Source organism: Corvus hawaiiensis, chromosome 20 (genome assembly GCF_020740725.1).
Source record: "Corvus hawaiiensis isolate bCorHaw1 chromosome 20, bCorHaw1.pri.cur, whole genome shotgun sequence".
Classification (NCBI taxonomy): Eukaryota; Metazoa; Chordata; class Aves; order Passeriformes; family Corvidae; genus Corvus; species Corvus hawaiiensis.
The window spans coordinates 6093345-6116062 of record NC_063232.1 but is presented as its reverse complement, the minus strand read 5'-3'; the positions used below and the strand labels follow the sequence as shown (position 1 = coordinate 6116062).

General features: G+C 48.0%; 2 protein-coding genes and 1 long non-coding RNA gene across 4 annotated transcripts; 1 reads left to right on the top strand and 2 right to left on the bottom strand.

Moving 5' to 3' along the window:
- Positions 1-2924: 2924 nt before the first annotated feature.
- On the bottom strand, positions 2925-11711 carry MDH2 (malate dehydrogenase 2). Its single transcript, XM_048324515.1, has 9 exons — positions 11567-11711; positions 9278-9446; positions 8441-8524; positions 7380-7489; positions 6737-6862; positions 6010-6087; positions 4787-4886; positions 4201-4352; positions 2925-3227 (listed from the first exon to the last, which is right to left on the bottom strand). Exons 1-9 carry the CDS (start codon positions 11633-11635, stop codon positions 3096-3098), a joined length of 1020 nt encoding a protein of 339 aa, XP_048180472.1. The 5' UTR covers positions 11636-11711; the 3' UTR covers positions 2925-3095.
- Positions 11712-11867: 156 nt separating this feature from the next.
- Positions 11868-22682, top strand: STYXL1 (serine/threonine/tyrosine interacting like 1). 2 transcript variants are annotated; one of them, XM_048324947.1, is made up of 9 exons: positions 11868-11996; positions 13044-13105; positions 13576-13702; positions 14012-14068; positions 14970-15115; positions 16477-16622; positions 17649-17743; positions 19426-19535; positions 21671-21903. In XM_048324947.1, the coding sequence occupies exons 1-9, from the start codon at positions 11894-11896 to the stop codon at positions 21800-21802; spliced, it is 978 nt and encodes a 325-aa protein (XP_048180904.1). In that variant the 5' UTR covers positions 11868-11893; the 3' UTR covers positions 21803-21903. The 2 variants fall into 2 exon arrangements, with proteins under 2 accessions (XP_048180904.1, XP_048180903.1); XM_048324946.1 differs by lacking the exon at positions 19426-19535 and having other exon boundaries at positions 21671-22682.
- LOC125336439 lies at positions 15576-18609 on the bottom strand. Its single transcript, XR_007207753.1, has 3 exons — positions 18539-18609; positions 17578-17783; positions 15576-16142 (listed from the first exon to the last, which is right to left on the bottom strand). It is a non-coding gene; the product is annotated as an uncharacterized LOC125336439 (long non-coding RNA).
- Positions 22683-22718: the final 36 nt, after the last annotated feature.

The following is a 22718-nucleotide window of genomic DNA, read 5'->3' as shown; positions in this document are numbered from 1 at the left end:
TGTTTCTTCTGCTTCTCCTAAATATCACCAAAATGCCATGAGTTGTCCTCAGGCTCAGCCATGCCTGCTGCAGCTGTACCAGCCTTATCCCAAGGCAAGTGGCTGCTGCCATCTCTCAGCACCCAGAGCCTCCCAGGGTGAGGTGGGGCTCGGGGTGGGAGAGGTCTGTACCCCCACACCAAAGCACCGGTCCTTGCACAGAGCCAGGAAGGGAAAACAGAGTTCCCAAAAATAAAGGACACAAGTCTGCCAGCCTGCTCCTGTGGTCATCACATATGAAGTCCCCCAGGACAGGGGTGATCAGGATGAGGCCCCAGTTACACCAATTCAGCATTTGCTTTTCTCCTTGTTCTATCCTTCCCTGCATTTAGCACGCTACTGCACCAGAGCAGCAGGTGGGCTCGAGTGACCTGACATACGGCCATCTGGAGAATCTTTATTTATTACTCTCCATACACATCTCCTCTGTATCTTGACATCTGTGCTCCAGCACAGAGCTGGGCTGCCCGAGGAGGCAGCAGCTCCGTGTGCAGAAATGATGCTGCAAGGGAAGAGGTGCTTAAAGACCATCAAGACAAAAGTCTGCTCAGTAAAAAGGATGAAACCCAAGAGATCTGCACAGGGCAGGTTTTTCACCTTCTCCAGACCTGGTCACTCCCCTCCACAGGAGGTAAACACAAAGGCTGCCAGCACTGGAGTGAATGCTGTGATTCAGCAGGGCAGCCCTGCTGCAGAACTTACAGGAGAGAGGATGAAGGTCAAGTGTCTTGGAGCCACAGCACCAGGAAATAATTTCCAGGACAGAGTGCTGGCTTATCTGGGTACAGCCAGCTTATTCCTACTCCTCCCGAGGGATCCCTTACTCCTCCAGGGAATCTGCTCAGAGAGAAGGGGTGGGATGTCCCACACCTTTACAAACCATCTCCAATCTTCAGAGGGATTGTTACCCACCACAGCACTGCTCAGCCACAGCGACAGCAGTGACCGAGCAGGGAATGCCGCCACAACTCCATTTCTCACCTTTAGCCAGTGTCCTTCTGGCCTCTGACTTCATTGCAGAAAGCCACAAGAAGGGTGTCTCGTCTCCTTCCCCAAAAGGGAGCAGATTTCCAGGCACAGGGAATAGCTGCAACTCCAAAATTGCAGCACAGGATTGCAGGGAAGAAGAAACAACCCCAAAATCCAAACAGTGCAGGGACTTTGCTAACATTCAGGAGATCTGAAGGAGACCGTGGAGAACCTGCAAGTCAGCAGGCACTGAGACACAATCCTCTTCCACCTCAGCTCCATTTGCCCATGCTGCCTCTGAGTCCCTACTGGTACAAGCAAAGCTTTCTGCTCGTCCATGCAATTCCCCCAGTCTTTGCTGGGTTTGGACTGCTGACACAAGAAAAGATTGAATAACCTAAGCCACACGATGAACCTCGAGTTCTGAAAAGTCTCCAATGCTCAGAAATTTGCTCTATCTGCTGTATTAAAAATAGCAGGACTTGAACTCAAGTGTGTGTTCCTGTCCCGCTGGTTACAAGGCAAGGCTTTCCCTGCAGCCTTGTGCAGCAGTGCCCCTGGACTGGGACACACACCTCTGGCAGGCGCATCCACACCATTTTTAATACCCTGTGCTGTCCATTTCAGGTTTGAAATTGCTGACAGGCCTGCAAGACCCCTATACCCAGTTAGAGCAGCCCTGCCACATGCTTTCCATTTATTGTTTGAAACAGTCTCTGCCATATTTACCAGGTCTGGCCTGTCACTCCTCCTCTGGGTCCTCCAGTTCCGACATCCTCCCCTGCCCCCCTCCAACACGATCTTTAATTCTTTAATTCTATTAATACCACCTAATAATTACTTTGTTCCAAGCCTGCTGAGTAATGACTGCCAACGCTTCTATTTCATTACTATTCCTGTAAAGAAACCAAGCTTCTAACACGCTGAATTTCTGCAGAGGAGTGACAAGAGCTGCTCACTGTCCCCCTTGCCCACATCTTCCACAGGGCAGGAAAAGAACCAGGCACTTTATTCTCCATGCATCGACAACAGTCACAACTGTGTGATCTGGTTCAGAAGGATAACGAATTAAAATTTAAAAAATCAAACCCAGTTCAGAGAGCTCAGAAAAAAAATACAAGCGGGAGGAAAAGAAAAGGCAGCGACCAAAAAGCACCTACTACCTTCAGGTATTCTTTCTTATAAGCCACTACCTCATGTTCTCTGGCTCAAACCAACATTCACCTCAGTTCCTCCAGAGGTGCTGGGCTTTGGCTTTTCCTTCACTCATCAAAATAAAGTCTGGTTAAGTTAGAATTCAACCTACACGGATGAGAGCAATTCAAAGCAGCAGCGTAAGCAGCGCAGAGCACGGAGGAAGAGTGAATTAATAGCTTCCTTCATTAAAGCTTACCTTCAAAGAAGTCAGCAACAGAACTCGTCATCACCATCTTCTCGCAGACATTTATTTTTATATTCACAAGAGGATGAATGTAAGAGAAATTTATGGAGATGCTAAATCAAGGCTTTTGTTCCTAACTAGAAAGAAGTCGCTCTCAGCAGTTTAATTATTGTCTTAGTGCAGGACTGACGTTTCAAACACTGTGCTCTTTCACTAACTCCTTTAAAATCAAATTACTTAAGAGATTAAGGTAACACAAGGTAACAGAGGTAATGCCACCTCCAGAAAAAACACCTCTGGGATCATTTCACTCAGTTATCCCTTGTGCAGCCCCTACACTCATCTTCATCTGATCACACCTGGTTCCCAGAGGCTGTGCTGAACAAGGAGCACAAACCCAGGCAGCAGCAGAGCTGGGAGTAACCAGTTCACCCACTTTCCAAGGCTATTTCATCCCTGCTGAAACCAATCACCTCTCAGAGACCTACAGCCTTCACTTTCCAAAGGACAAGCACATCAGGACAACTCCAGAGGGTACACTGAAAAATTGAGGCTGTTTTATTGATGATTAGACTCTGCACTGGCAACAAGCATCAAGCTAATACAGACAGACTTCAATCAAAGCATGAGCTTTGAATCCGAAGTTGTAAAGTGACATGATGCCTTAATAAATTAAGGAAGTTAATTCCTCCCCATCGTCAAGTCTTCACTTGAAGTTCTTTGCAAATTCCTCTCCTTTCTTAATAGAAGCCTTCAGCTCAGACATGGCCGCAGCAACCATCTTCTCTTCAAAGGGGGAGAGCTTGCCAAGGCCTAGGTTCTTCTCAATTCCTTTTTTCTGAGGGAAAGAGGATTTAAGGATTAACCATTCATTGAATGACCTAAAGAGTAGCTTAACAGCTCTAAGTATTATCCAGCTGAGACACAGACCCAGCCTGGGACCTGTGTCATCTCTAGTCTGCCAACCCTGTGCTTCCTGGAAAGCCTCAGAAGCCTCTTACTATCTGTGGCAACTTCTACAGCCCTCACAAACTTCTCATTCACTGTGCACAAGTGTGAAACCAGAAGCCAACCCAGCAGCTCATTCAAGAGGAGACGGACACCAACTGATCCTTCCTAACTCCAGACCCACCATCTGGCAAGAAGATCTCCTCTGGTGTATGTCCTTTGCTTGCCATCTCAAACTGCCTCAGAGTGGCACTCCCAGGTTTTCAAGATGTCTACATTCCCTCTTAATATCCCTCTGCTTGCACCCCCTCACAGCCTGCCCCTAAGACAGCACACACCACCCTTTGCATCCCAGCAGCCACGACAGGGCTGCAGCATCATTGCTTTCCACCACTCCACCAGGGTATGAGTGACAAAAGGAACACTTCTTTCAGAGTTCAGCAGAGGTCCTGAAAGCAAGCTATTAATGCTAATCCATGCTGTAGCTCCCCATGTGCCTCAGTTTCTGAAAGATTTGCTTGTAGCAGATCAAGCTGAGGAGACAGGATTGCTGACTCTGGTTAATCATATGAAAGCCCAGAGTAAACAGGCCTGACTTGAGGCAAGCATGACCTCTTAAGCCAAGTCTGAATCGCTGGTTATTCACTGATGTGCAGCCTAAGAGCTGATAAAAGCAGCAGCAACCTTGTCAAGCTGAGCTATGTGCCCAAATACCATACCCAAATATTCCAGACTCTTAAAGGCACACCCAGGTGTTAACTCCAGCAAGACCAGGCATTCAGCTAAACTGAAACCACTGAGTAAAACCCACATGACACAACCAGTAGCTGCTGTTTATGAGGCTCACGATGTAAAGGACATACCCCCAGTTGCAGAGGTGTAGAGAAGTACGGGCTCTCTGTCACATCCGATCGAACAAAGGCACATTCAACAACCCCCTGCTTTCCATTCATGGCATCCAGCAGGGAGAACACAAACCGAGCACCAGCATAGGCCATAGACAAGGTGGCGGATCCTGGAAGAGTTAAACCACTTTCAGAACAGCTCACGTTGAAATTTGATACTTCCTTTAGCATCAAAGGTTTCCATACTGGTGTGTTTACAGAGCTGTAATAATGAAGTGTCTTTGACCTCAAGCTCATGGCTAGTTGGATAAAGCAGCAGCTTTTGGCCAGCTACATTTATCTAACTGACCAGATTTATAAAAGAAACAGCTTAATTTGACAAAGAAGATTCTTTTTAAACTCAGAGGTGGTGTGGGACCAGTTAATATTTAGTCTCACATACTGAGCTGTTTCTAGTAGCACAGCCCAGGCAGCAGCTGACAGAGCGGAGCAGTTGGACTGGCAACCAGCAGCTCATAACCTGTAAATAAGATTACACTGCAGAGCACTGCACCCCTACAGACAGTCAACAAGAATTACTTGGAAGCTTTACTCAAGAACCCACCTGCTCCTGCTTTAGCCTGGACAACTTCAGTGCCAGCTTCTTGAATTCGTGCTGTAAGCTTCTCCAGCTGATCCTGAGGAAACTCCACTTTTGGTGTGCACTGGATGGGGGGGGGAAAAAAAAGTTACTACCAATACCAGAACCCCTCCAGATTTAGCATAAAGCACACAATACTTTTTGTATCACTGTAGTTGTTACCAACAGTTCTCAACCAGGCAAATGGGCTTCCCCAGCTCACAGCCTGTGTGACACTGACCAGCTGCAAAAGTCATCAGGGCTGGGATTACTGCATGGCCTGGAATAGGAACCCAGCCGTGCCCAGCTTCCTCAGGGACAAACCACAGCTTCACAGCCAAACCAGGGCTTGCCATGGTTCCTCACTACTGTGTAGTCCTGTGCACTACAGACACCCTCCAAGCATTAGGAATTTCAAAAAGCCATCTTGTAAATATTCGGGTCACTGTGGCATTCTGGAAGTTGATCCAGTTTCCCAGCAGTATTTAGGAATTCACTGAACTTTCACATACAGCTGTGCCAGTAGCTTAAGCACAGCTGTGTCTGTCCCAATAGACTGTTTAACCAAAGCACCTCTCAGCATTCAGCTGCTCCAAAGCCCTTGCTCTTATTCCCTAAGAAAATCCTTCTGTGAAGGATACCTTACTCCCCACTTAGAGCACAGCTTTTCCCCCTTTGTTACAGATTGCTCCTTGGCCATATCCCAGCATCTCCCCATGAGACTGCACCTGCTTTAAAACTGCATTTCAGCCTGGCTGAGATGCTTGAAGGGACTGACTACCAGCCATAGCTGAACAGGCCTCCCTGCACAGCCTGAGCTGTGCCTTTCAATGCTGGAGGTTCAAGTGGTTTCCAGTCCATCACAGCAAAATCAATTCAATTTTTCTGCTGAAGCCAGGTATTCCTGTCATGAGATACCTGTCACAAACAGTGCCAAGACACCTGAACACCCACACTCCCTCTCAGTTCTTATCCCAAACTCCTTTAGAGGAAAGCTGGAACTGTTTATACTACCCAGAGGGGCTCAGATTTAGATTGTTGCCTTCTACCTCATCCTGCATCCCATCCCAGAAGGAAAGCAGCCATGAGAGCAGCGAAGACTCTCTGTGCTCTATCCTAGCACATTATCTGCTATCACAAAGGCACTTTACATCAACCCTAACACGCTGACAAGTGTGCTGCCACACACAGCTGTCACCCTGACTTACCTGAGAGATCAGAGGGATGATGGTCTTCCCAGCATGGCCACCAATAACTGGAACAGTTACTCGAGCTGGATCCAAGCCCTAAAGGAAACATGAAACTTTCCAGCTTCTGAAGCACACAGGCAAGAAAAACAAGTGAAAACACCACACTTCACTCTCTGCCCTGGATATCAGGACACACAGGGCAGGAGTTCCAGAGGCAGCTACACTCCAGGGACAAAGCCTCATCTACAGAGAGGAACTCTAGGTTACTCTGATCACTTCATGCAGGCACAGGATATTACTACTGCAGGTTTGGATAAAGAGCAGCACAACATAAACACCACCAGGGCTACTAAGAGCAGTAACCTGTTACAGCTCCTGATACTTTGCAGAGTATCCTGTGACACACAGCACAGAGCTTGACTTGCAAACACACACTACAGCTCAACCCTCTCCTCTGGTTGCATGGCACGGTTGGGAATGCCAAGGGAATTAAGGCCAACATGTAGCTCACTTGCAGGGCACAGCTATGAAAAGGAAAGGTCAAAGTCTCTTGAACCACATTTTGCAAGAAACCTTATCTTCAGGCTCCTCTAAATAAGGGAGATAAGGAATCATTGCCTTTGCCTCTAGCTGCACAGAAATCTCAGCTCCTTTAGCTCTCTGCAGTGATTCTGAAAGCATTTCTTTATAATTTGATGATCAAAGCAGGCAGTATCCCTCCCCCTGCATGTTAACCATGACCTGCCTTTAGTTCAGCCACAAAAGTATTCGCTCTGACGATGTCCAGTGTCGTAACACCAAAGATTTTGTTGGGATTATACACACCGTGCTTCTTGAAGACTTCTGAAGTTATTGGGATGGTTGAATTTACCTACGAGCAAGAAGAGGCAAGCACTGAATAAAAGCAGTTTAATAAACTTAGCATGAACTTAACAGGCCAATTAACAACCCGAACTATACTTCCAATTTGGAATCAACTGTAGCCAATTACTTTAATGCCTAAATTGAAGAGCAATTTACAGCCAGGCTGGAATAAAAATCATTAATTTTAAATAACCATTAAGACAATAAATTTGTTCATTCCCATTACAAAGGCTCCTCCCTCAGTGAGCTAAGGCTTTTATCCCAGCTAATACACCGGCTTGCATTATAACCAGTCATGCAGATTTGGAGATATTAAGCACTTTTATATCCAAGTTTCCTCTGAATTAAATATACCAAGAAAAACGGGTTAGTAGAACCAGGCTTTTAGTGCTTTTCTGCAAATACACTGCAGACCTTAAAGATACTGGTGAAAATTAGTAGGAATTTGGATTACTCCTGTACTCTCAGTCTGGAATTTGGTGAAGTTTTTCCTCTACATTCCAAGGTCTGCAGAAAACACTTACTGGGTTAGAAATAATACAGATCATGGCTTCTGGACAGTGCTTTGCACAGGCAGATGTCAAAGAGGCAACAATGCTGGCATTGGTGTTGAACAGGTCATCACGGGTCATACCTAAAACACAGCCAGGGCAGGATTGTAAGTTACCCACAGCTACCATCATGGGCAGGAAATCTAATCAAAACCCAATATTCTACTCTGGACAGACACACATCAGCTTCTGGTTTCCCAGATCAAGAACAAATTGTCCAGTTGCAGTAATGAACTGGCTCCAAATGTAACTCCTCTCACTAATAAAGAGATCAGCCCTTTTCAGGAACAACCAGCCCAACTGCCCATTGTCAGAACTGACTTCACTGAGGCTGCCTGAAGTACACTGTGACCACACAACCCACACCAGTGGTGCTCAGAGCAGCACAACTGCTCTCAAGATGAATTCTCCTCCCTAAGTCACTTCCACAACTACAGTTTAAATGCCAACTGCTGCGTGGAAAATATTGCTGGTTGTGTAAGTGCCCCCCCATTTCTATTGCAGCAACTACTTTAACCATGAAAAATGAAGATTCAGGAAGAGCTAGGCATTAAAGTCTAGAATTCTGTTATGTTCCTAATAGGATACTGGAAGGCAGAGTGGAAATGGAGCAGGTCAGAAACATTCTAGGAAGGCTTAACAGCATTTATTCAGCGATGCCCCAAGAAGTTGCTGTACAACGGACACAAAACAAAATGGATTCTTTCTCTTCTGCTGAGAAATGAAACAAAAGAACCAGTTTTTATGCCTTGAGCATTGCTCTGGGACAAGAAACACTAAGGGAGACTTAGGATCACTTGCATGAAGAATCTTTGCAGCTCAGCCCCAAGTAGGAACTCCAGAAATCAGTCCAGCCCACTTCAAAGGGAACAGTCTAAGAGAGGCTGAATGAGCTGCCTGACACCACAAGGAGCTCTGGGGCAGGGGCATTAACAGACCACTTAGACCCCAAGAGACACAGCTCCATCTGAGTAGCAGAACTGCAGAGATCCACTTCAAAGCAGCCCTGGGGCTTTCCAACAAAGGGAACATACCTGGTTTTCTAGGAACTCCCGCAGGAATAACAACAACATCACAGCCCTTCAGACATTCTGGCAACTGCTCAGGTCCCATGAAGCCTGAAATGGAAGACAGTCAGGCATTATGTTTTTGACAGTTATTAAATAGCTGACACTTTGAAGTACAAAATCATGCCCAGAGGCATCCAAGTCCTTTTATTAATTTAACCTTCAATTCAGACTTAATGCTGAAAAGCAAAGAAATGCAATTATGGATGGATCCCATTTGATGTTTTATCCTTGTTTCAAAACTTACAGAAGGAGAGTGGTGAGAATCTCACATTCACCTGTTTTCCAAACTCCCAGTTCCTCCTGCTATGTGTATTTACTCTCCAAAAGCCTTGGCACTAGAGTCAGTGCCCCCAAAGAACTGCAGACAGGCACATTCATGTAAAATGTCACCTTTTGGTGATCTTCAGATAAAAGAAAGATGAGCAGGTTAAGTTTTGATTTCATCAGAATCTAAGAGAAAAGAAGCACATGGAATTCACGTGGACATCCACGGAGTGTTAAATCTGTTCGTAGCCAAACTTTTAAATTCAACACTCTTGAGATAATTTCACTGAGTGTTTCCTGCCAGATATCACAAATTCCCCTTCAACAGTGCAACCACAACCCATTTTCATCTCCATACACATCAATCTAATCAGCTAAACCTTAATTAATCATTCACTGCTTGAGGAAAAAGCTACTTAAATTGATACTGGGCTTCAGGATCAGTGGGTGAAGATTTCCCCTCACAAGCAAGGGGCATTCAGGGTCAGCCACCCCTTTGGGAGGATCCCTATGGAACACAGGCCATTCCCATGGTACCTTTGACACTGGCTCTGGTCTCAATGTGGCTGAGGTCAGCTGCCACGCCGGGAGTGTGAGCGATGTCGTAGAGGCTGAGCTTGCTCACCAGAGGGCTGTTCTTCAGGAGCAGGGACAGGGGCTGCCCAATGCCCCCTGAGGCCCCCAGCACTGCCACCTTGGCATTGTTCTGTGCAAAAGAGACAACAAACACGTTGTAGAGGTGTTCTGGCAGTTACCCCAACAGTGACCTTGGGGATTTCACCATTCCTTCTTTACTTTTAGTTCTATTTCTCAATTTTTTACCAAGCACTATGTAAACTTGATAGTCTAAGCCTACAGGAAATGACCCTCACAGCAGCCTCCCAGAGATCCTTCAGGTTTATTGGTAGGACGAGTTGGAGGAAATGGTTATTTGTGATCTGAAGCTCAAAAGGGAAGCAAGGCTAACGCAAAGGAACCCAAAGGATCTCCTTTCTCCCAAGGGAAATGCCTGCCTGAGACCAATACCTGCCACCCTGTGGGCCCAGGCCTGATTTAGGGCAAATGTGGTCCACAGTTTTTCTAGTTTATGTTGCCAGTATCAAAAAAATATGCCTTCCATTTGGCAAATCAATGCATTTAATGGACTGCAGTAAATGTAATAACCACTGCATATTTTGTGCACATTGTGAAGAAAACGTTTACACCTGAAGTAAATTCAAAATAGCACCTGCAGATGCCCCAACATTGAGGACTGAGAACTTTAAATGACTACAATTTCCAGGTTTGATAATGTGGCTGAGAATCAAGTAAAATCCACTCTACTTGGCTGCCTGGTGAACCAATTTTATCCTCACTCAGGTACTGGCAGGGTGTAATTTCTCTCACAAATGCCTGTTTGCACAGTGTTGCTACACAAGAGGAAAGCTACTTCCAGGGGCCAGAACAACCTTAAAGTGCAACACTCTGCCAAGGTGGTGGAAAACTCCTGTGGAGATCTAACAAGCAATTACTGCTGAGAAAGCCATTCTTTATCACCAGATAAAGCCATAATAAATAGCTCCACGTCCCCTCATGAACAGCTTAATTACTGTGCTATGATGGGAAATGATCTACCCAGCAACTGGACCAGACTAACCTCAGCCCAGTTTTCTTGCTATTGTAAGAAATATAATTTTGCATAGAAGTCCTTAAGAGGAAGCAAAGTCTGGCATGAGTCACTGCTGAGCCCCATTTGTGACTGAGCTGACACCGTGGGGTCAAAACCTCACTGCTAATAAATACAGCTCCCATTAAAAGACTTCGACAAGGCTCTCCTGTACAGCACATCTTTATAGCTGCAATAATCACTCTTTTACATCCCACCGGGACTATTAACATTAGCTAGAGGTCGGTCTTTATCCATGCAGCCACAGCAGCAGAAGTTTGGGGCCAGCAGAGTGGATTTCAGCACAAGAAGGATTACTGCTAAACCCCAGCCAGTTTCAGTTCTTAACACCTTCGCAACGCAGGGGCATATTTGCACTAGAGGGAGGAAGCAGCAAACCCATCACCCTCTGCACACCATCAGAGAGAGGAGTTCATACAGGATTATCACAGTCACAGCTGCCTGGAGCAGGGCGGGAGTTGCTGGGCCACGACCCGCACGGCCCCTGCCCCAGAACGGCGGTGTCACCGGGCAGAGCAGCACCGAGCCGCCCAGCCCTGCTCCGCAACCTCCCCGCGCCCCCTGCCCTGCCTGAGGCACCAGCACCGACACCGATACACACCCCCAGCCCCTCTCCGAGGAGGGGGCTGGGCTGCACCCGAGCCCTGCAGCCCCTCACTGGGGAGGTTCCCGGCTCCACAGTCCCCTCACTGAGGCCCGGGCTCCTTCACCGAGGGTGTGCGGCCCTCACCGGGCTCCACCCGAGCCCCGCAGCCCCTCTCCGAGGAGGGGTCTGGGCTCCACTCGAGCCCTGCAGTCCGTCGCCGAGGAGAGCCGGGGTTCCGCAGCCCCTCACCGAGGAGGGCCGGGACTCCCTCCCGGCCTCACAGTCCCTCATCGAGGGCCTGCGCTCCACCCGAGCCCTGCAGCCCCGGAGGAGGAACTGCGTCCAACCTTGGCCTTGCAGGCCCAGAACGGAGAACGACCAGGCTTGCATCCCCGCCCTGCACCCCTTCACCGGGCAGAGCCTGTGCTCCACAGCCCCCTCACCGAGCAGCACCGGGGCTCTTCCCCAGGCCCTCCCCGAGCTCCGCAGCAGCCCGAGAACCGAGGAGGAAGCGCGGGGATTCCCCCCGACCGGCGGGGAGCGGTGCCCATGTGCGGGCGGTGTGGGCGGGTACCTGTGCGGAGGTGGCGATGCCGCGGCGCAGGGCGGTGGCGGTGCTGAGGCGGGACAGCATGGCGAGCATGGCGGGCACGGCGGGCACGAGCGGCGGCTGCGGCGGCACCGGTGACTCCAACGACCTCCACGGCCTGCAAGGCGCCTGCGCGGCCCCGCCCTCAACTCTCGCGAGACTTCCTCCCGCGGCGGAAAGGGAAAGGGGGGAAAGTCTCGCGAGATCCCGCCTGAGGTAACCGTGGAGACCGGCGGGCGTCGCTGCCTGCGGCCGGGCGGGAAGGGGGGAGCGGGGTGTCGCGATAGTCGGCGGCAGCCGAGCGGATGGGGGATGGCGGGGGTGATGGTCTGCGAGCCCCGACACCTCTACAACATCATCAACCAGTACCGGTGGAGATCCCGGCTGACGGAGCCCAACTACCTGTGCCTGCTGGGTGAGGTCGCGGCGCAGGCCTGTCCCTGCTGCTGCCCCTGCCTCTGCCTAGCCCTGTCCCTCCTCCTGCCTGCTCATGCCCCTGCCAGCCCCTGCCTGCCCCTGCCCTGCCTGCTGCTTCCCCTGCCTGCTTCTTCTGCCCCAGTTCCTGCTCTTGCCCCTGCCTCACCCCGCCTGCTGCTGTCTTCCCCTGCCCGCCCCTGCCTGCTGCTGCTCTCCCTGCCCCTGCCTGCAGCCAGGCACTGTGCTCAGCCCGGGCAGATATCCTGAGCCAACTGGGCTCGTGAGGAAAAGCACACACATCACTTCTCGTAATTTCTGGGGCCTTGCACTTGGGGCCTTCCTCCCATCCCATTTCAGGTGCCATGACCTGGTGCTGCTTCGGCTTTCCTCAGGTCCAACTCTCCCTGCTCTGATCAGTCCCATGGATACACACTCTCCCCTGCTGCTCCCAGAGGTGTTAGAGCTGGACAAGATTTCTCAACAATTACACAAAGATTCCTGATAACCACTTCCATTTTGCATAGTGCCAATACCCCCAAAAGGGTGCCTGATGTTGCAATGTCATTAAATATTTTGGTAAGGGAGCCAGTTTGGGAGTGGTGGTGGGGTCTTTCCAGTGCCCCTCTCCCCAGAGCAGCAGAGGCAGAGCTGCTGGGCCTAGGTCAGAGCAGGCACAGGGCAGAGCACAGGGCTGATGCTGGGAATGCTACAGGAGCACACTTGGGTCAGGACTAACAGTGCTGGTTATCACGTGGTGTTACACACAGACCCACATCAGCCCTGGAGTTTGTTATACCCACACCAGAAGGCCTCAGTTTCTAAAAAAAAAACCCAAATCACAGAATCATCAAGAGACCTTCAAGATCATCCAGTCCAACAGCTGACCCAGCAACACCATAACCACCCCTAAATCATATTGCCAAGTGCCACATCCCCAAATCTCTTTCTCTGAGTGATGCCAGTGCCTGAATTCCCCCTGCCAAAATACAAACAGGATTCCACCTTTAAAAGCCAGTTGCTCTATCTTGGTTGGTTTTTTTTTCAGATGCCCGTTCTCAGCGTGAATTCGATGCGAGCCACATTATTACAGCCCAAAGGATTGAGCGGGTGAGGGGCTTGCTGTTTGCGTGAACCGTCCCTGGATTTAGCAATTAGCAGGAAGCCAACAGTGGTTTGAAACCCACGGGAAATGTCCCAGCCCCTGCCCTGCCTCAGCCGTGCTCCGCGGCTGCCACTGGGGGGATGTGTTCTGTCACAAAGCAGAGGTGGCTCCAGCAGCCCGAAGGATTGGCACGCAGGAGCTGCATATCAGGAAAAACATTGCACAAGAACTCACACAGTGTAGCCTTGCCTCACAAGGACAGTGCTGGCATCTGCATCGCTGCTGCTGATGGAGCAATCAGCGTCGTTTGCATCATTCCTGACTTCTAACCGGGGCTGTCAGTGTCGTGCCCACCCACAGGAACAAACCCAACACGTAGCTAGAGAGTTGTAACTTGCAAGATGTCAGGAGCGTTGATGCCACCAGAGAAGAGTGGAGCTGTGCTCCTGATGGAATTCCTCTGTGATTTTGGTAGAATCCTGCGGGGGAGTATCTGATCCCGAATCCTGAGGAGCTGGACTATGTCAGATACTGCGTGGTGTATGACCACGACACCGGCTTTTTGGGCTGCAGTGACAATCAGGAGGAGAAGAAGGAAACAGGTACGTGTGACCTATGTCAGTCAAGACCTCACTGCTGCATGGAAATTCTTCCCATTCCTCATTTAATTTTATGAGCTCATTGGAAGAGATGTAAATGTTCCCAGTTTTAGTGAAAAGCTGTGCTCTGCCTCTGTTTTTTCACTGTTGTGTATGTTCTCAGGCTTCAAAAATCCAGGTTTTATTTCAAAGCATCCTGGCAGCCCTGGTTTCCCATCTGTGGATGATCCTCTGAAGCTCCTTGTTGTATGTGAGGAATCTTTTCTTGCCACATTTCCCTGAGATTTGGTTTGTCCAACGCTTGCCTTTCAGGGAGCAGTGCTGCTTCAGAGCCTGAAACCATCGGCTCAGGTTCCATGTGTTCCCAGAGTGAGTATTTCCTGCTTTGAGGGTCACAGAAGGCTTTCACTTCATGATATTTAAAAAGACTTACCTTTGATGGGGGTGGTCATTTGATGGAGTTCACCAAGAAATGTGAAGCACTGGAAACTTTTCCCTATCATTGTTCAGTCTTCCTTGAACCATGGAAGTGTTTGGTTTTCACACATCCTTTGGCAAGGAGTTCTGCTGTGGGCAGAACTACTTCTGTATGTTTGTTTGAGCTTTACAAAGGCTACAGGAGTTTTAGCAAAGATTCACATCACTTTTTAAAGAAAAAAAAAAAGTGGGGGTGTAAGGGGTATGAATAAAGCAAGCAGGTTCCTGAATGCTCAGTGGTGAGGCAGTAAAGGGAAGGTGTGAAGAATCAGAACTGGGTTTCTATTGTGCTGATTTATTTCTAAAGCAGACATAGCTAGAGGGAAGCAGGATGGATTCCTTGGGAGGAGGAGCAGCCATCTCACATAATTTGCTTCACTGAGGGGAGTGTTTAAAACATTTGTGAAAAATTTAAGACACTTCCTTTTTTCCCTGTTTGCCTAAAGCAGACTAAAGAAAAGGGCCTCCATAAAACTAAGATTATTAAATTTAAATTAATAAAATTTCCCTATTATGGGAACTTATTACAAGCATTTCCCAAAGAAAAATGGGGAGAGGAAAAAAAAATCTAGACCTACAAAAGAAACCAGGAGAGGAATAAAAGATCAGGATGAGAGGTGAAAAGCAGCACCACCTGTAACTGACCTGCAGCAACAAGTAAAGAATAAGTAGAGCTTTTAACAAAGTTTTCTCCAGAGCATTAGATGGAATGGAAAGGGGTTTGCTGTGGGTGTCAGGGAGGCAGACAGAGACATTGAACCTGCCCTGGCAAACAGCTCTTCGGTCTCTTTAGATACTGGGGAAGGAGATGCCTTACACCATGCCAGAAACTTGCAGCACTTCACTCGCCACCCCGTGCTCCTCCTGAAGGGAGGGTACAAGCGTTTTTCAGCTTGTTACCATTTCCTGAAGAGCCAGAAGACACTGTGGATGCCTCAGGTGAGATGAGACTAATTTGCAAGTAGAAGACATTCGTATTCAACTGATGATGGCTGGTGAATTCAAGTTAGATGGTGTTGCAAACCTGATATCACAGTAATTTCAGACAAAGGAATTAAATGTAATTTGAGTTACTGTGCTTGCCCTGAGTCTCACCACTGGTTCTTTTACAGCCTCTTTTTCCTCTTCTGTTGTGTGAAAGGAAGCTCATGGAAGCAACCTGGGAATGTTTCCCTGATAACCCTGAAACTGGCCTATGGAGAGTACAGATAACTGAACAAACATTAGCAAATGATGAAAAGAAGCAGGCTCCTCTCTCACACGTGGTTATCTGGCATAGTACACAGCAGATGTTTTCAAACAGAAGTACAATTCCTACCAAGCACTGTGATCCATGTCTTTTCATCGGGAAGGGTCACAAAGCAAGTGCTGGTGCCTTGTTTCAATAGGCCCAGGAAGACAACAGCCATCCACTCAAACACTGGTGTCCTCATTACTCGGTTTCACCTATAAACATCAATCTACTTAGCTTATGAGAAACAATTACCCTTTATTTCACATTTAGGACAGGCAGAGCAGGTTAAGAAGGTGCTGGACAACAGAGCATTTCATTCCAAGGTGCATTTTGTTCCCATTGTTCCCTTCTGGTTCCCAGGGAATAGCCCATGACACAGTGCTACCCTGCGGATGCTACAGCACAGGAGAGAAAATCGATTCGCTTTGTGCTGCTCTGTGAAGGGCAACTCACTGCTGAGCTTCCCCCTCAGACTCAGCTGGACACAGAGCACCTCCTTGCCCCTCAGTGGAAGCTGTTGGTGATGGTTTAAATTTTTCAGCTGCTCCTTTGTGCTCCTGGAGCAGTATCCAAGTATCCAAGCACCCCTTAGGGATGTCGAGGCGCTGTTGGTTACTCGTGTGTTTTCCTTCTCAGCCTCCACGATGCCGACACCGGATGCAGCTGCAGGTTTGTACTGTGCTACTCCAGGGCACCTGCAGCTCTGCAGGTGGCAGATGATTTCATTTAGCCCTGCAAACAGTAACCAGGGGGAACAGCAAATGAATCTGTCATGCTGCAGCCCCTCCAGACAATGGAAAGGATATATTCCACCTCCTGTTTAGTTAGGGTTTGCTTCAAGTAATGTCACAACAACAGTAAGGCTGCTAATTATTCTCAGTAAAACTAGCAAAGACTTCAATATACAGCAAATCCAGGTGATTGAATGAATCATTACACTAAAATATGTCATGAGCTGCTGACTAAGTGCCTGTTCAATTCTTCACATGACTTCTGTTTAAGAACTTATCGAGCTAATGGGAGCAAAGACACTCTCTAACCTGAGCCTGTGGTTTCTTTCTGGCAGGAGCTAGACACCTTCCAGCCATACCCTGTAGAAATACTGCCTGAAAAGTTATATATGGGCAATTTCAAGCAGGCCAGTGACAAACAAATTCAGAGAGATCTGAAGATCAAAGCACTGGTCAACGTCTGTGAACAGCCTGTAACACTGTAAGTTAAACAGTTCAAGGCTTACCCTCACCAGTGTCTGTGGTGTGAGAAAATGAGGTGACACAGAGTTTATTGGCAGAGGAGTCAGTGCCTGTGGCCTTCCAAGGAAACCTCTGTGCAGATTCCAGTGCCATTTCATGCTCATTCTTCTAATTTCTACTCCAGAGTTAGCACAACAGCAACACAGTCCTGCAGCCCTTGACCATGCCATGGGTGAATTGCGTAAGAGGAGGACTGGGAAGCCCTTGGTATTTCAAGTTTATCACATACCACCACGCTTCAGGAAAAACTTGTATCTCCAAATAGCTTTCAGAGCAAAATCTTACAAACACATCAGTGCAAAAGCTAAATCACCAATATGTCACATTTTTGGTCTTCCTTCTTTACCTACTGTGTCTGTGACTAGTCAGCTCAGTCTGCAGGCCTTGCTGGAAATGCAGTTTCACACAGTGAAAAACCCAGTGACATTTCTCAAGGTGGTGACCCACACAAAGTAACAAATCCACTTACCCACCCCAGGACAGGTGCACCAGCAGACATTTATCATGCCTTTGGCTCCAGAGGAATGTCTCTGCACTGTGGGTAATATTCCCATGCCCTCTACATGATGTGCTTTCACACTTTGGAAATTCCTCACCAAGTTTTTACCCTGTGAGTTCTCTGAGTCTGTGGAAGGAGGAGATGCTGCCATAGAAAACCACATGAAGTGATCTGGGGCGTTCCACAAAACTGCTAACACACACTCTGAAAGCACACCTGCTTTCAGTTCATCTGTTTTCATTTATCTCTCAGCTGCAGGTTAAGACATCAATGCTGATACCACTGAAATGGAAAATCAGTGATTAAACTGGTTCTGTGTTACAAACATCTCTGTCTCACCATAACAAATCCCTTATCATGTTAATGATGACAATGATGAAAAACTCACACATGTAACAGCAAACAAAGTGATCACCTTGCCTCCAACAAACACATCTTGTCAAGGCTGCTTCTCTGCTCCATGTGGGCTGTGTGCTCTTTTTCCAGGTTTGCAGAAGAAGGTGAATCCCTCCATGTATCTGTTCCAGATTCACTCGAAGCAGATCTTTTTTCTTCCTTCCCCACCATTTCTCATTTCATAGGTGAGTGGATCGTGATCTGGAATTCCTGAGACCTTGCTCACTGTAGGATATTAGATGGGAGTGACAGAAAGCCCAGACAGGAGGGTAAGCAAGCCCACACCCTGATGGATACCAGAGCTGCCTCACTAACCAGCCTGATGGACAGAGAGGAGATTTTACAGGGCATCTGACTCTGATGTCCCTGCTCACTTTAAAGAATACCTCAGTCTGATAACAGGAAGCTTTCCACCCAATCTGAAAAGGCTTTGCTACCAGGGCTTCATTGGATTCCCTCTTGTTCCTTTGCAACAGCCCTTTGACTCTCAGCAGCCCAAATCTTCAGCCACCAGAGCTTTATTTGAACCAGAGTGTGACACACATTAGAGAACTCAGCAGGAGGCATTGATAATCTTTGTGATTTCTGGCCCACCGTAGGGCCCAGGAAGACTTTCAGGTTGGACAGCATCAGCCTGCCTTCAGCCGATTACATCAGATAGGACAAGAAAAAACACACTGCAGCTCAGTGCCTGCAGCTGCACGGCAGACACAGCTCCTGCAGCTCCATCCTGATGCTGTCCAACCATGTCATTATCTTTTATCATGCTTATCAAATAACACCTGCCACAGACCAAGGCCCTGCTGAGCTGTGTCGGACAGAGCCAGAAGCAAAAGACCACCCTGTCCCCACAGACCTTAATCCAAGTACAATATCAGACATGACAACTGCACACAAAGAAACAACATTCGAGGATATAATTTTGTACTCCTGAACTGAATGTCATTATTTGGTGCACCTAAATGTTGACATTCACTTACTTGCCTTTCGTTGTGCCTCATGCTTTTTCCCAGTAGTATTTCAGAAGTTTCCTTCTCACATCACACGCAGTTTGTGGCTGTTTCCAAACCAGGCTGCAAGAGTCTATTAGCTGCACTTGTGGAAGTGTTACAGTGTTTACCTGATAGTGGAACTGTTTACTTGGCAGTGGAGAGCAGATTACACAAACTAGAACACGAGACTAAAGCTCTCCACATATGCCAAGAGGAGTGTGCATGTCCTCATGCCAAGTGTATGTTGGAGTGAGGCCAGTTCTACTCAGCTCTTAGGACAGAACTAGTATCTCACAATAGAAATAAGTGTTAAAATGCTGGTTTAGTGCTTGAGGGAAAAAAAAGAACAAACAAAACATCTTGACAACACTAAAAGAAAAAGAAAAGGCTTTGCTCTATGAATTCTGGAGTTCAGTTGCTAATATTTTAAAAACATCATTCTGTCTAGAGAGGGAGAGAAAGAATTAAAAGGTTATTAATTAAATATGCAACCTTCCAGGCAAAATAAAATTTCAATACCTTTAAACCTGTGGGGAGAGTTTGTGATGCTGACCACAGCTAATAGGTCATGAAAGACTACTTTTCCTCAGATGCCTGATGTGAAGGTGACACTGATGTGTAATGAAGCACTGATGGGTCATTGTCATTGGTGCTGCTCTTCGAGGCCGTGTTTTAACTGTGGATTTTTAAGAAAGGCAAATGCTTACAGAAATGGGAGCTGGCAGTGTCCATCTGCTGCTGTCAGGGTTCCTGAGGGCTCCTGTCGCTCAGGCTGCAGCCCCTCTTGTCAGCTGTCACCAAATTAGTGCTTGACTGTGCCACGGGAAGCTCCATTTCCCAGATCACTCGTTTGTGATTGGCATTTCTTGCCTCAGATGCTCAGCTGGACGTGGGAGCAGTGCTGGTGTTCTCCAGCCTGGGGATAAGCCGGTGCAGCACAGTCACCATGGCCTATCTGATGCATTCCTGCCGCTTTTCCCTGCAGGTATGTCACTGGCACAGTCCCCACAGAAACTGTCTCTGCACTTATTTCTCTTCCTGAAGCCCCATCACTGTAGTAATAAGACCTTCTCTGTGATTTCATGCACAGTATCCACCTGACAATGGAACTGATTATTTGATTTGGGATTGCATCTTCTTTAGACCATTAAGGGGGTGGCTTGGGTGTGATTTTGGATCCGTGAGTCCTTACTCTAGAACCTGTGATATTTTTGTTTTCCCTACTTTAGCTAAAGGGCTATAAAAGTAAAGCTGTGGGTACAGAACATGGTATTTCTCTCCTGGACTTGAGGAAAAGAGTGGCAGCTACTGCAGTTAATCCTATCTCTTAATTCCATGGCATTACAGGGAAGTTCAGAACCCAGTGTTTGCAGGGCTCTCATTTACCATTGACTTCAGCACTGACTTCTTCCAAAATCCTATTTTATTCCTCTAGAAGCAATCCCCTCCCACAGACACTCCTGTATAGAAATCTGGAATGGGATAATACTTGCCCAGGAGGGATGTACAGGTTAGATGGCCAGCACAGGCTGTTCCATAGCTCTGAATGATGAAAGAAATGAATGAAGGATGGCTGAGAATGGCCTGGCTCTGCAAGAGCCTGGTGGCCTCTGCCCTGGGTGCCAGGCCTTTCTCCCTTTGCATACCACACAGGCATCATCTCCTGGTGCCTCCCAACATGGAGCAGGAGAGTTCCCTTGGGAACCCAGCCTCTCCTTAAAAGTCTCACCCTTGTTTGGGACGTTTGGGAGCTTGAAAGGATTGATCCAAACTTCACTAAAGCTGGGTCTGTATCTAATAAGGTGATTGATTTTGTGCAAACACATCCAATGTAAGAAGAAAGCTCTTTTCATGGCTGTGTGCCAGTGGGTAATTAGAGGCTGAGGGTGCCAGCAGGGCTCAGACACGGTTCAGTCCCTGCACTAACAGGGCTGTGATTGCTCCTGCAGGCTCAGTGAGTGACCAGCCGCTCACTCACTGAATCACAGAATGTGCTTCTAGTGGCAGTGCAAAAGTCAAAGGCTGAGCCCTGCCATTCCTCTCAGTTGGCATCAACAGGTTGGTCTCAGAGTTTTATTAAATGCCAAAAAAAAAAAAAAAAGGTTGGAAGGTTGACAGGGCAGTGCTTGCCCACTGTTGGCTGGGCAAAGCTTTCCTGGGGGATTACCGTGCCAGACAAATCTGTTTCTTGCAGACGAAAGCAGTGCAACAGATTCCCGTGTGATCCTCTAGCCAATCCAGGCAAAGATCTTTGAAAGCTTCCAAAAAGGCAAAAGCAAGGCAGATTTGGGATGTGCAGCCCCTGATTTTATTAGTGATCAACATGTGAGGAGATCTATTGAGTCCAGGGGAACTAGAGACACCCACACTGTGGACCCAGAGGAGTAAATATTGGAAGATCAGCCTCAGAGCCTGCAGAATCAGCAAGATTAGAAGAACAAACCAATGGAGCACTATCTGCTGACCTTTGGTCTCATTACACTTACGCAACCCCCCAAGTGCAGGGGGCAAGCTCCTTTTACGAGCCTGAAGATGAGCACTGACAGGAAAACCCAGGGATGCAGCTGGAGTAATGCTGGTGGATCTGCCCTGTGTGTGTCAGAGTTTCTAGGTGATTACTTGGAGCTAACAAATAATTAAGATGGCTGTAATTAATACAGTGGGATAACTGCAGGGTCATAACTGCTCTGCCACATCAGGTCACACCAATACGAAAACGCGATAACCTTTGTTGCTTTATAACCTTTATAGCTGATGCTTCACTGCTTTGCTTATCATCTGTGGAAGGAACAGCATTTTAGAGTAGAAAATCCAGGATTGCATTGCTCTGCTCCATCGGAGTAAAGTAAGACAAGATACCTGACAGGTAGTGAAAGCAGCCTGAGATGTCCTCATATCCAGGAGAGCAGAGCATGAAGGGGACAGGCTTCTCTCAAGTCCACATCTGGATCCAGCCTGTCCCCACTTCGGTAGCCAAACTCCTCTCAGCAGGTTCTTGCTGTCCAGCACAGGGAGCAAATACAAAGCTGTGTTGACTGAAGCGTAGCTGCTTTGTGAAAATACCCGAGAGTCACTTTCTGCTCAATTCCTAACACTTCTTTATTTTCCTTCTGTTTACAGAGAGCTTGGAAATACCTTCTGAAATGCCAAATGAACATAAGACCACACCCGGGCTTTGTGGAACAGCTCTCAGCCTGGGAGACCCAAATCTATGGGGCCCCAGCCACAGACATCTCTGGACCAAATTACTGACAGAGAACATCCCACAAGGAAAGCCACTTCCCTTCCCCTTTCTGGGGAGAAAGTTACTTGAATGCTGTGTGAAAAAAAGACCCAAATGTAACAGAAAAGCTTTCCTCTTTAGCTCCATGTCATTTTGGGTCAAGATTTGGAGCCTTCTCGGGCACTCACCTGGGCTGTAGGAGGTGGCAGTTTGGGGGATTCAAGTGCTGCAGGATGTGGCCCATTAGACACAGCTCGACTCTTTTGTAAGCAAAGGGGATTATGACCACATCTGTGGGGCAGTCAGTAGGGTTATCTCTGTAAAGGTTTGTTATCCATGGTCTGGAATGTAAATTTGGAGTAAATTTGGAGCCTGTGCCCAATTCCAGCCCGGAGAGGTGACTGCAGAATGTCCCTGTTTCAGAAGTCCCTGTGCCCTGGGAGTGCCTTCTCAGCTGCCCACAGATAGGATGGCCTCTCACTGACTCGCTGGCTGGATTGTTGACACCACCACCCTTCCCATTTGTTGCCTTCTAATCCTATAACCAAACCTCTGGGCACAGCTGGTAATTTTAAAGCCTCAGTGCTGCCACATGAAACCTAAACTCAGTGCCGTCCTCTCTCTTACAGCATTCCGAATTCTCTTCTCTGACATGACAAAATAAAACATGTCAGAAGAAACACTCCCGGGCTTCGCCGCACTCTGTGTTTGGGATTTAGTGATGGGTTTGGGTTCGTCATTCTGACACACGCGGCCAGGGCCGGGAATGCACCCCGGGAGCCGCCCGAGCGTCAGCTCGGCGAGCAGCGAGCCCGGCACACCTCACACAGCCCGGTGCTCCCGCCGAAGGGCTGCGATTTACGGCAATTGGGCGTTTTCGGGCTCCGCTTGAGGGGGAAGCAGGGAATAAAGGCGGCCCCGCCCCGTGCCCCCGCCCCGGGGCGT

Coding starts and splice junctions, on each gene's coding strand:
- STYXL1 (XM_048324946.1), top strand. CDS start 11,894: ATGGCGGGGGTGATGGTCTGCGAGCCCCGACACCTCTACAACATCATC. Junction 15,116..16,476: donor AGACACTGTGGATGCCTCAG/GTGAGATGAGAC, acceptor TCTTTCTGGCAG/GAGCTAGACACCTTCCAGCC. Junction 17,744..21,670: donor CACCATTTCTCATTTCATAG/GTGAGTGGATCG, acceptor TTCTGTTTACAG/AGAGCTTGGAAATACCTTCT.
- MDH2 (XM_048324515.1), bottom strand. CDS start 11,635: ATGCTCGCCATGCTGTCCCGCCTCAGCACCGCCACCGCCCTGCGCCGC. Junction 8,525..9,277: donor GACCAGAGCCAGTGTCAAAG/GTACCATGGGAA, acceptor CTTCCATTTCAG/GCTTCATGGGACCTGAGCAG. Junction 4,887..6,009: donor TCATCCCTCTGATCTCTCAG/GTAAGTCAGGGT, acceptor CCCCCCATCCAG/TGCACACCAAAAGTGGAGTT.